This window comes from Dicentrarchus labrax, unplaced genomic scaffold (genome assembly GCF_905237075.1).
Source record: "Dicentrarchus labrax unplaced genomic scaffold, dlabrax2021, whole genome shotgun sequence".
Taxonomy (NCBI): domain Eukaryota; kingdom Metazoa; phylum Chordata; class Actinopteri; family Moronidae; genus Dicentrarchus; species Dicentrarchus labrax.
Genome location: NW_026136705.1, coordinates 30,265,560 through 30,277,910, shown reverse-complemented (window position 1 = coordinate 30,277,910; position 12,351 = coordinate 30,265,560). Strand labels below are relative to the sequence as shown.

General features: G+C 42.3%; 1 protein-coding gene across 1 annotated transcript; it reads right to left on the bottom strand.

Moving 5' to 3' along the window:
• Positions 1-629: 629 nt before the first annotated feature.
• vps26c (VPS26 endosomal protein sorting factor C) lies at positions 630-11,721 on the bottom strand. The gene is made up of 8 exons (XM_051401835.1): positions 11,509-11,721; positions 9,565-9,708; positions 3,553-3,702; positions 3,170-3,250; positions 2,678-2,752; positions 2,455-2,605; positions 2,226-2,378; positions 630-931 (listed from the first exon to the last, which is right to left on the bottom strand). The coding sequence occupies exons 1-8, from the start codon at positions 11,563-11,565 to the stop codon at positions 849-851; spliced, it is 894 nt and encodes a 297-aa protein (XP_051257795.1). The 5' UTR covers positions 11,566-11,721; the 3' UTR covers positions 630-848.
• Between the last annotated feature and the right edge of the window lie 630 nt (positions 11,722-12,351).

Genomic DNA, 12,351 nt, shown 5'->3' with positions numbered 1-12,351 from the left:
CTGTTCTCTGAAGTTAAATACACAACGTAAAAAGACTGTTTTTGTCTATGGAGTCTGGTGATACTACGACTGTTTCTGGTTAAACAGAAACTCTTGTTGGCTCAGGACGGCTTCACTAGTTTCCATTTTCATAGTAAAGAAACAGTTTACTGACAGATCAATGATGTAGGTCAATATGATAGAAGAGCATTTAAACAATCTGTTGCACTCCTAGATTCTGAATTGGTCATTAAACTTTAAAAATCAACCACATTAGAATGAATTTCAAATAAAAACATTTTTTACTTCATCAGCTGACTGAAAGTGTTGACGCGAGCTCACCAGCCATTTTTTACTTTTCACTCTAACGAGCAGTTAATTAAGATTTTGGACATTTATTCATCATTTTGTGTCACTGATCGTATAGTTTTGCAACTATAAAACGCAGCATTGCATTGTGGGATTATTATCTCAAACATGTAATTGGCACTGCTCTTTTCTTCAATCTGTGAAATGGATTAAAATGATCAAATATCCTGGGAATAATCTATGTTGTCTTGGAAAACTTAAACTGTAGCCCTTCAGGAACCCGGATCATGGCAGCCTAGAAGTCCTTTAAGTGGCACAAACTGATAAATGTGAAAATCCCCTTTCAGAAACATAACATTTATTAAACAGAAATATAAAAGAAATAATGCACTGAAACTCTTTCGGTCTTCGTCTGTATGAAAGCAAATGTTCCCATTGGTGGAGCCACTGTAGGTTCGCATTATCTCTTCCTGGCTTTATAGGGACAGTTCAGACCCAAACAGAGAGGACCAGGTCCTGTTGGTAGGGAACTAATCTCAGTGCCGACGGGTCCTCCAGGTTCAGACTCTGCACAGCTTCAGGGGGAAGTTCTCTGTGATCAGATGATCGTCGTGAAGCACGATGACGATGTTGACTTCAAACTCTGAAAGGACACGAACAGAACACTACACTATAAAAGTGCTCGGACTATATTATTACATATAATTCACTGGTTCCAAACCTTTGTCCTTAAGGCCAGGACACACCAAACCGACGGCCGACCGTCAGCAGAAAAGCAGTCGGACTGATCAGTCAGCTCCCGTCTCCCCGAGTCGGTCAAAAAAGTGCCTCCGAACACACCAAACCGACGCCAACTGGAGCGTACGTTCTGCGCGTGCGTGAGGCGTAATACGTCCCCATAACAGCAGGCGGCGCTAATCTGTGTTGTCGCCCAAAAAAATGAAAACCGGACATGACGGATCACTCTAGACCTAGTAAACACAGAGCACGCTGTCGTCAGTCATTGTTTCCATCAGAGAGTGTTGATAGTAGTCGAGAAGGATCGTTATTGTCTCGCTGAACGGAAAATACGATGGCTAATAATAACAAGATACTGGCGTTGGCGTAGTATGTTTACCATCGTCACTTCCGGTTTTCTCGTGCACTCACTGATTCGCTAGTCAAGGGCAAGCACTCCACCAATCAGATTGGTCATTGAGGCCGACGGCCACTGGCTGATTCTACACGTCGAATCGGCCAAAATGAACGCCGACTCCGACTGACGCCGGCGGGCACCCCCCCCGGGGTGGAGACCCCCCCCTCCCCCGATTTTTTGATCATTAAATAAATACCGATTTTATGGATATTTAATATTAAACACAAAACTGTACAAAGAACCCAAACAGTGAACTCAGTAACTGCAGGAAGTTTGTGTAAAACCGGAGATTTGGATGAATTCTGAGCAGATTATTTCCTGTTTAGGGAACTTTTATACAATTCTGAGTCCGCTGACATGAAAGAGCGATGTCTGTTTTTAATATTTGTTTGACTATAAAACAAAAAATGGTGGAAAAGAGACGAGCAGTCGTAGCAAACGGATTCGAAACGCCTGAAATGCTAAACTTGTCAAAGCAAAATGAACAAAAAAATGAAAGTTTGCGGCGGAAGATTTTTAGAAACGGTCGCTGAAATAAAATGCTGCGAGTGCTCGACCAATCAGAAATGTTTAACGCTGCAATCCCCACCCCCAAAGTTCCTGTACTTCTGGAAAGTAGAACTTTTTAGGAGGTAAAATAATGTCTCCAGAACTTAATTCAGACCCTCCGATGGACGTTCATACAGTGGAAACTCAGCTGTGAACACACTGTAGTTTGTGATGACATGATGTTAACGGACTGAACCGAGCTGCTGCTAACAGTTAGCTCAGGTGGTTTAAGGAACTGAAAGACTTCACTGACCGACTTTGAAGTTGGTGGTCTCCAGCGTGGGGCAGGTGAACAGCCGGGGGAAGACCATGTAGATGGGGATCGCGAGGCCGTGGCAGACGTCGCCTTCCGCGATCTGGATGTTCTGGATCTCCGTGGCGTCTCGGGCGTAACCTTCGGCACAACCTGAACACAGCGGGCGTTTAGAGAAACCAGGCGGCTCAGAGAGGCTGATCAAACCGCCTCGCTGGGTCCGACTTACCGCACGTCTCCACCCGCACCAGCTGCAGTTCAATGCTCTTGATGGCAACGTCGGAATTCTCCACCACCACCTCTCCGGTCAGCGGCTGGCTGATCACGCAGTTGGTGGCGTCCAGATGTCCTCTGATCAGAAACTTTGGCAGCGAACTCCTCTGAAGACACAAAGCAAGTCAGCAAAGCTTTAAATGAAACGCATCGCAGCGATAACATGGCGCGTTCCTCACCTCACGGATGTTCTGCAGGGTGTCCGGAGTGATGGTGAAGTTCACCGGAGTTGGGACGACTTTAGCTTTCTGAGGCTTGAACACAAACAGGAGAAAATGTCCATATTTTAAGAGTAACCACTCGCACAACTAGTTAGCCTATTGCTACAATCCTAGAGTTATAGCTAATTAGCGAGCTAACAATTGATGTCGATTACCTAGCTAATTATCTAGTGTTTTTTTCTGTAGTAAAACACCAACTAACTAGCTAATGATTGGTGTAGATAAGCTCGCTAGTTAGGTAGTGGTTTGTGCTGTAGCTTGCTGTTGGTTTGGTTTTTGGTGCAGAAAATACAATTAAATCAATCTTTAATCTACAGAAATCTCAGTGACGTCAGACACAAACAGCTGAAGAGAAAGTTATAAAAATGAATTCCTAAATACTAATAAATGTCTCTGAAATACTGACACCACAAACAAACAAACAGCTGTTTTATTTAATGTTTGACTCACCTGACAGTGAACAATGAACTCACAGTTCCTGCTCAGGTCTTTGGCCAACAGCGAGCGCTTCATGTCACAGCGGAGCGTGTACTGAGGAGAGACATTCAGTTATTCACGTTATAAAACGTATAGAAACGACTACTGAGGTTCATAAATAACATTATATAGTCACATTATTGAGCTGAAAGTCACTCATTGTTGTGACCTCTTAATAGTTGCTGCCTTTAATAACATTTTCATTTTATTTTTGAACAACTTTGTGTACAAGTGGCCGTGTGTTGATGGCTGTGGTTCGTAGTGTCTGTAAGGTTGTAGTAAAAGTGTAACAGTGAGTATAAAGTGTGAAACGACACAGTCACTATCCTCCTGTAATATTACTGACGTTCTCTCACCTGAATGTTGACGAAGACGCCGTGGTAGGTCTCATAAAGGACCTTGTTGCCTTTTGTGATCAGAGGGAACTCAAAGGGGATCTCAGTCTTGCCTGCTGGGACTTTTCCGGCCTTGGCCACCTCGATGTTACTGCTGATCAGCTGGATGGGCTGAAACACGAGGGTCAGATTCAGGTCAGCAACAGACAGTTTAAACGTCAATATGCTGTCAGGTGTGTAACTGATTCTGTTCATTAAAGCTTCATTTAAATTCCAGGTGAAACTTAAAATGTAATTTTAACTCTTTAAGATCACATCCTCAGTTATATTGTTTCCTTATTTAACAATTTAGGACAAAAACTCAATTTCTTTGTATTTTTATATTAAAATCCAATCATTGTGTCTTCCTGTAAAACTAAATGTGACGCGTGCTGACGTCAGCATGAACTAACTGATTTCAACCAATAATATCCTGACATTCCCCCGTTAACCAATCTTCAACTTTTAGCGACACAGAGCGAAGATTCATTAGATAGCTTGTTAGCAACCGAACGGGGCTCAGCAGCCTCCCAGTGAACACGACCTCCGAGACAGACAGAGGACAGTTTGACAACAGTGGTACTGAGGTGATTATGGGAGTTTCCTGATGGCCAGTTAGCTTGTGCAGCTAATGTTAGCTGACTTAGCCCCAGGGTGCCAGGAGCCAAAACTTGCAACAACTATAATGTCTGTCTGTATTTTTTCAGATTTCCACATTAAACCTCCTTCTTTCTAACAGAAATTCAAAATCTTTTTGACTATACAAATTTCTTCAGTTTTCTTGCTGGACACAGGAAGTCTTGTTTTTTTCAGCACTTTAAAAAAAAACAAAAAACACTAAAATGCTGAGTAAGCATTGGAATGAATGTGTGCGCGCGAGAACATAGCGTGTTTAGAACATAGAATGTTCCAGAGTTCCGTTTCTTTGATGTGACATTCTAGAACATTAGAATAAAGACTGCACTACAGTCACTTTATGAGGTCAAGACATCGCAGTGAACAGATCTACACAGACCTTCACCACGAGAACAACAGAAGTTGAATACGCGGAGAAAGTGCCGGATTGCAACATGGCTAACAAAGTAAGAACATCTAGCCTTCAATCACACACACAATCACAGGTTCAGGGAGAAAGTTTTCAGCTCCCGTCGGTTTACCTACTGGTGAAATACTATAGTTTGATTTATAAATGTCTTCAAGTTACGAGAAAAATCCCATTTTGTCACATTTTGAACACGTAGATTTCTTTAGTTTCTTTTGTTGCTGTGTAAAAGATTCCCGCTTGCTGAACATTGATTGTTTCTCTTTCTAGATTGTATCAGAAGAACTGGAAGAACTGGAAGAACTGGAAAAACTGGGAAAACTGGGAGAACTGAGGTGCAGCGATTTGGACGTCCCTTTGTCCACATCACACGTCTTTGATTCCGTTATCAATTCATTCGTACATGACATCACACACAAGTAAGTCACATTAAGAGTCATCGATCAAACCAGTTGCAGAAATTCTGACTGTACATACATACGCCAGTTACATTTTGCTTAACCATTCTTAATCTTTCCTTCCAGGCAGTGGATGTTGTTGGCTGAAGGCAACGTCAACACCAAAATCGTCAATCTGCTGTCTGACATGTGTCACATACTCACACAGTCCCTCAGCAACACGATCTCAAAAGCCGTGGCACCTCAGATTCAAAGCAGAACCGCTCAGGATGAAGCCGGGAACGCCAGCAGGATTTGTACCACAAGGTAAGTCAAAACCTTCCAACACTCAGTTTACTTCTTCTCAAATAGCCACATTGCAACCTTCATTAGAGTCCAAACAGTTATTGATCCACCGCATTCTGAACTGTATGATACCATGTTTGAATCCCACCACCCAGAGCAGATCAGCTGACTAATTTCTTTTCTTTTTAAAAGGGACGGCAGTGAAACTCGACAGAGGAATTATCGTTACGTGACAGAAGAAGATATCCAAGCCAGCATTGGGGATTCGTTTGACTTCTGTTTCGGTGATGCACTGGGATACCGACAGGAGAGGACCTACGAGTCTGAAATGTTACTGCACCTGTTCTCAGCAGAAGTAGCAAGGAAGGTGAACGGCAAACTGGCTTTAATCACGCAGGTAACGGAGCCTGCTGAGTCCAAATCCTCCAGTACACGTCATATTAACTACATGGTTTACAACATCTGCCTTATACTGAAGTGCTTGATCGTGACAGATCCTGATTCACCTGAGGATCAAGAATCTCTGGAGAGTGATTCCTCTGAGGGTTCTTGTCTAGACCAGGTGTCAGATGTTGGTGAGTCGGACAGTGAGGGTTTCTCTCCGGATGACGTGTCGGACGTTGGGGAGTTTGGCCCCGAGGGTTGCTCTTCGGATGACCTGTCGGAAGCTGGGGAGTTTGGCCCCGAGGGTTGCTCTCCGGATGACGTGTCGGACATTGGGGAGTTTGGCCCCGAGGGTTGCTCTCCGGATGACGTGTCCGTAGTTGGGGAATATGGTGCCGAGGGTTGCTCTCCGGATGACGTGTCGGACGTTGGAGAGTCTGGCCCCAATGGTTGGTCTCCGGATGGCGTGTCGGACGTTGGGGAGTTTGGCCCGGAGGGTTGCTCTCCGGATGACGTGTCGGACGTTGGGGAGTCTGGCCTCGAGGGTCGCTCTCCGGATGGCGTGTCGGACGTTGGGGAGTCTGGCCCCGAGGGTCGCTCTCCGGATGGCGTGTCGGACGTTGGAGAGTCTGGCCCCAAGGGTTGCTCTCCGGATGGCGTGTCGGACGTTGGGGAGTCTGGCCCCAAGGGTTGCTCTCCGGATGGCGTGTCGGACGTTGGGGAGTCTGGCCCCAATGGTTGCTCTCCGGATGACGTGTCGGACGTTGGGGAGACTGGCACCGAGGGTCGCTCTCCGGATGACGTGTCGAACGTTGGAGAGTCTGGCCCCAAGGGTTGCTCTCCGGATGACGTGTCGGACGTTGGGGAGTTTGGCCCCAAGGGTTGCTCTCCAGACCAGGTAACAGGTGTTGAGGTGTTTAGCATCGAGGGTGCCGAAAGACTCAGCTCTGCTTCAGAGCAGCAGAAATCGGTGCTCTCAGGTGATCAGCATTCTCCTAGCTCTGCAGACGAGCTGCCACAGCAAGATAAGACCTTTCTCGCTGTGCTTCTCGGGAAGCTCCTGGATCAAATCGCTTGCTCCACCAACACGTCCGTGTTGGAAGTGGACTTCGATAGGTCATTGGAGCGCCTGAGAGCGAGAACTGTGGGAGAATTAAAATGCATTCTCCCACAGACTGTTGGCAACATCCACACCGCCGTCTACAAACAACTTTGTCGCCACTTCGGATCTCCGAAGTTGCTGCAGGCTGCCATGGCATCCGGTGACACAGTTTTTGACGAAGCCGTTCTCCGGACAATAAAAGAACAGCTGTGCAATTCTTCTGAAAAAAACACCAGCTTTGTAGCCAAAGTGAAGAAACTTTTCAGAAGAAAGACAAACAAAGTTACTCCGGTCTGTGCAATCAACCCATCGGTGTCCAACTCGGAGAAAGGATCGACGCCACCGTCGCAGAGGAAACAGATGCGCCCCGCCATCCTGAGGATGTTCTCTTCTGTGGCCAAGATCCTGAGGAAGCCGTTCACCTCCTGCGGCAAGTAGAACACGCAAGTATACAGCGCCCAGTCATTTACCCCCGGTCCTGTTTCTAAAAATTTTCATCTTGAAAAAGAATTCAGTGGGCGTTTTTCAAGATGAATACAAACTCTTAAGAAGGATGTGTCAGACGGGGTTTGGGGAAGTACAGTCTATACTGATAGACTGACAAACCTTGAGCTAAAAAACGTCCTTTACATCCTTTTTAAGAGCGAGGGCAGCACGGTGGCTCCACGTGGCCTCACAGGAAGAAGGCTGAAGGTTCGCTCTGCGGCCTCGGCCCTTTCAGTGTGGAGTTAGCATGTTCTCCCCGTGTTGACGTGGGTTTTCCCCGGGTGTCTCCGGTTTCCTCCCACATTCCAAAGACATGCAGTTTAATTGGAAACTCTAAATTGTCCACACATTTGAGTCTTAAAGGGGAACTTCGGCAGATTTTTACCCTAGTCTTGATCACTAGAGGTCACCGAGTACTGTCGATAGGAAAAAGAACGACCAGAATTGGTTCTAGCAAACTGGAGATCCTGCAGCTAACGGCCAGAGCTCCCAGTTAGTTATAATACACTTCTTGGGGGCATATCCTAAAGAGTGCCTTTTGCTCCTCTTAACAGACACAAAATGCATTAAAATGTGTGTGCAACATGCTCAGGGCCCTTACGTGACAACAACATGCCTTTTCAACTCATACGTTGTGCAGAAACCGTACAAACCGTACTGTCACCTACCTGTTTTTACACCGCTCGCTTCACCGAAAGCCCAGAATAATCGATCACGGAGATAATGCCTTCACGACGAAAATGTCCCCCTCAAAAATGTCCATGTCTTCACACACTACTCTCCGATTTGCACACTTCCTGCAACAATTTCTTCTTCTGTGTTTCCCTGCAACAAGTGAAATCCCACGGGACTTCAGCGCGTGACTGCTCTCACCCTGAAGTCCCGTAAGATTTCACTTGTTGCAGGGAAACGCAGAAGAAGAAGAGATTGTTGATCGGAGGTGTTCACAAGTGAAGAAGCTTGGAGTAAGAATAACGTGTGTTGATCTACTGTGGAGAAGAAATGGTTCGCGTTTGTGCCTTTCCAAATTGTTTCTTCTCCACAGTAGATCAACACACGTTATTCTTACTCCAAGCTTCTTCACTTGTGAACACCTCCGATATCCACTCTCTTCTTCTTCTGCGTTTCCCTGCAACAAGTGAAATCCCACGGGACTTCAGGGTGAGAGCAGTCCCGTGCTGAAGTCCCGTGGGATTTCACTTGTTGCAGGGAAACGCAGAAGAAGAAATTGTTGCAGGAAGTGTGCAAATCGGAGAGTAGTGTGTGAAGACATTGACATTTTTGAGGGGGACATTTTCGTCGTGAAGGCATTATCTCCGTGATCGATTATTCTGGGCTTTCGGTGAAGCGAACAGTGGAAAAACAGGTAGGTGACAGTACTGTTTGTACGGTTTCTGCACAACGTATGAGTTGAAAAGGCATGTTGTTGTCACGTAAGGGCCCTGAACATGTTGCACAGACATTTTAATGCATTTTGTGTCTGTTAAGAGGAGCAAAAGGCACTCTTTAGGATATGCCCCCAAGAAGTGTATTATAACTAACTGGGAGCTCTGGCCATTAGCTGCAGGATCTCCAGTTTGCTAGAACCAATTCTGGTCGTTCTTTTTCCTATCGACAGTACTCGGTGACCTCTAGTGATCAAGACTCGGGTAAAAATCTGCCGAAGTTCCCCTTTAATATAAACATTAATAAAACTAGAAAATAAATCAAACTAAAATATTAAAACTCTAGTCCAGAGTACTTTCTTCAGAACATTTGTCTAGTTGACGGTGAAGGAGTCTGTCTGCAGTAAAGCTACTCAACCACTAGATGGCGACAGAAACCATCACTGTTTCTGCAAACCCAGTTCACACAGGACTTATAGATATTAAATAAATGTGCATATTCATAGATTCTTGGGCCTTTAATGAGGTAGAAGAAGTAGCTGCCTTTTTAAGGAATTGAATGTGGAACTTAAATGTATTAACACCCATCTGGAGGGGATCTTTAACACTCACAGAATCTGTAAATTTGTGTTTTTTGCTCACAGCAAACAAAATTTGAAATAAAACAAAAACTTAAGAAACTTACATTTGGTTGTGTATTTTATACACTCCCCATTATGAAAACCATTCCTTAGACTTTCAGGTAATGTCAGAAACATTTTATTTCACCTCACAAATCAAGTCTTTAATGTTAAGACCTAAAACAATTGAAGTAAATAGGACATTGTTGAGTGTCCCAGACCCCTTTGCGAACACCGTTGGATCAGGTGAAAGACCACAATCACGTCAAACAAGAGACAACGAAACCTTCACCTTGACAGAGTTGTAGAAAGCCTCGAAGACGCCGACGCTCTTGGAGCTCAGCTGCAGGTTGACCAGGCCCTCCATGCTCAGAGAGATCCCGTGGTGCTGCAGCGCCTCCTTACACACCAGCAGGATGACGCCGGCGACCACTTCCTGTACACAAAAACAACAGCGCTGAGCTCCTGACGGCTACAAAGATCTGAGGATTCAGTATTCCACCATTTTAACACATTAAACTGGTGTCAGATCTGATGCTGTATTAAACCACGTCACCACCAAACAGCGCCACCGGTGTCGGTACCGGTGTCACACTGAATCCTGAGACCCATTAAGATATATTTCCAGGGTTACTTTAAAAATGTAATCCAATACAATTTCTAATTAACTGAAAACTGTAATCCTCCTATAATCCCATTTTTTTTATTAAATGTAACTGTAATCTGATTACCTCTTTTTTTCTTTATTTGTATCCTGTTACTCTCCAAGTCTGGATATTTGTACTAAATAAAGTTAAAATGTATATATATATATATATATATATATATACATATATACTGGTAGTTATAGTAGTAAGTCAAATATTCCTTTAAATGCTGGTTTGTCACAATGAGAGATACAAAATATATATTAATTATTATTTTATCATTTGACACTACAAAAACTCTTCATTGGACCCCAAACTAATACATTTTATTTATAGTTATCAGCCCTGTTAATCCCAATGCTACTTTACAAAATTAAAAACATAAAAATGTATATATTAAACACTTTAGGAAACTGAATATTAATATCTAACAGTGGAATTAGAAGTCAAATCTTTAGACATTGTTTTAAATAAATGTATTTTTTCATAGAACTATGTGTTAATTTCTGTTTTTAACACATTATTTTGAAGATTTATCCAAATTAATGTGCATTTTCTGCCCCTGAGTCACGTTGTCGGGGAAAAAAATAACTTTTTATACAATATTGTTCAAAAATTGACTGTTAGTTCTACAATATAACATCCAGACCCAACTAACACAGCAGTTACATCAAACATCAGAAACACCAGCGTCCTCTACTCTTTCTTAAAGTCCTCCTCCAGTTTCAGTTTCTCTGTGTTATTATAGTAGTTATATATATTATTATATTGTTATTATAGTTATAGTAGTAACTGAAGTAGTAATAATACCAATAGGAGCAGTAATGGACATTATACTGGTGGTTATATATTATTATATTATTATTATTATTATTATAGTTATAGTAGTAACTGAAGTAGTAATAACACCAATAGGAGCAGTAATGGACATTATACTGGTGGTTATATATTATTATATTATTATTATTATTATTATAGTTATAGTAGTAACTGAAGTAGTAATAACACCAATAGGAGCAGTAATGGACATTATACTGGTAGTTATATATATTATTATTATTATTATATTATATTATAGTAGTAACATTAGCAGCAGTAGTTGTAGCTGCAGTAATAGTGTAGTGTCTCCAATATGGGATTAAAAAGGGGATTAATAAAGTTAAATCTTAAAAGATTGTGGTATTAGCAGTAACCTTAATAGTATCATTAGTTTCTGTTATTGATTAATTATCATTAGATGTCAATAAACTGTATTTTTATGACTGTTTCCAAACACTTTAATAGTTTTAACGGCACTAACTGATATATAACCGTCTCTAGATCACTAGCTAACGCCTCACTTGTCAATATCTGATCGATACTTCAATCGATCAGCTGCTGGTCACGTGCAAACGCCTGCTAGCTCACGTTAGCTCAGGAAGCTAAAGACACCAGCAGGCTGTATTTATAAAACACGTTACTTTACTGAAAGTTTTAACTCATTTAAACAGTAAAACAGAAATATCAGCGACCGTTGGCGGCCGTTGGCGACCGTTGGCGACCGTTAGCGACCGTTGGCGACCGTTTACCGGACCGTTTACCGGACTTACCCCTTCGTGATAAACTTTGTTCGCTCGTTTCAGTCGAATATCCAAAGTAACGCTCATCTTCTGTCCCTGGTTGTTTATTCTTCGGTCAACAAACTAATAAAGTTTGTTTTTTAATCGCAATTTATTCTTCTGGTTTGTTTTCCTTTTTTTGTTCCGCAACAACAACACGACATCCGGTTCACATCCTTCAGAGTAAAAGAGCTTCCGGTGTGCGTCCTTCAACGTAAAAGCGTCATTTCCTACTATTCCAACCGGATGCATTTAAAATAATTTTAGTTTAATTGTTGTGAAACTGATAATAATTAAAGCATTAAAATAAATAAAGCAAGAGTGTTGGGCAGTAACTCTTTACTAGTAATAATAGAACTAGTAGTGTAACTAATTACTGATATAATATTACAGTTACCCCAGCAACATTACTTTAGTTGTTTCCCTTTATACTGTTTTAAAATGTAACAGTCTGATCACATCCTTGGATTCATTTATGTAAAATGTGAAGAAAACTAGCTGCATAAATGGAAAAGCTGTAAATATTTACATAACTTTAATTTTAACAAACAAAACCGGATTTTAATTGTCACCAGTCTGAAAAAAGAAATATAACTATTGCTGTAACTAGTCACTGTTGGCAGGGAGTGATAAAGAAACAAGTAATAACAATCTCACTTCTCTAAACTCTAAACATTTTAGTTTAACTGAAATAAAAATAAAAGCTAAACTTTAAAATCTTGTAGTGTTTTTACAAAGTAGCTCAAATAAAGAAGCCCGAGGAGGCGTTGGTCATTTTGTTTAAGGAACTCGTTCACAGTGACGTATTTTCCAGCTCAGTTAGTTTATAAAGTT

Coding starts and splice junctions, on each gene's coding strand:
- vps26c (XM_051401835.1), bottom strand. CDS start 11,565: ATGAGCGTTACTTTGGATATTCGACTGAAACGAGCGAACAAAGTTTAT. Junction 9,709..11,508: donor ACAAAGTTTATCACGAAGGG/GTAAGTCCGGTA, acceptor TTTTGTGTACAG/GAAGTGGTCGCCGGCGTCAT. Junction 2,753..3,169: donor AGTTCATTGTTCACTGTCAG/GTGAGTCAAACA, acceptor TTTGTGTTCAAG/CCTCAGAAAGCTAAAGTCGT.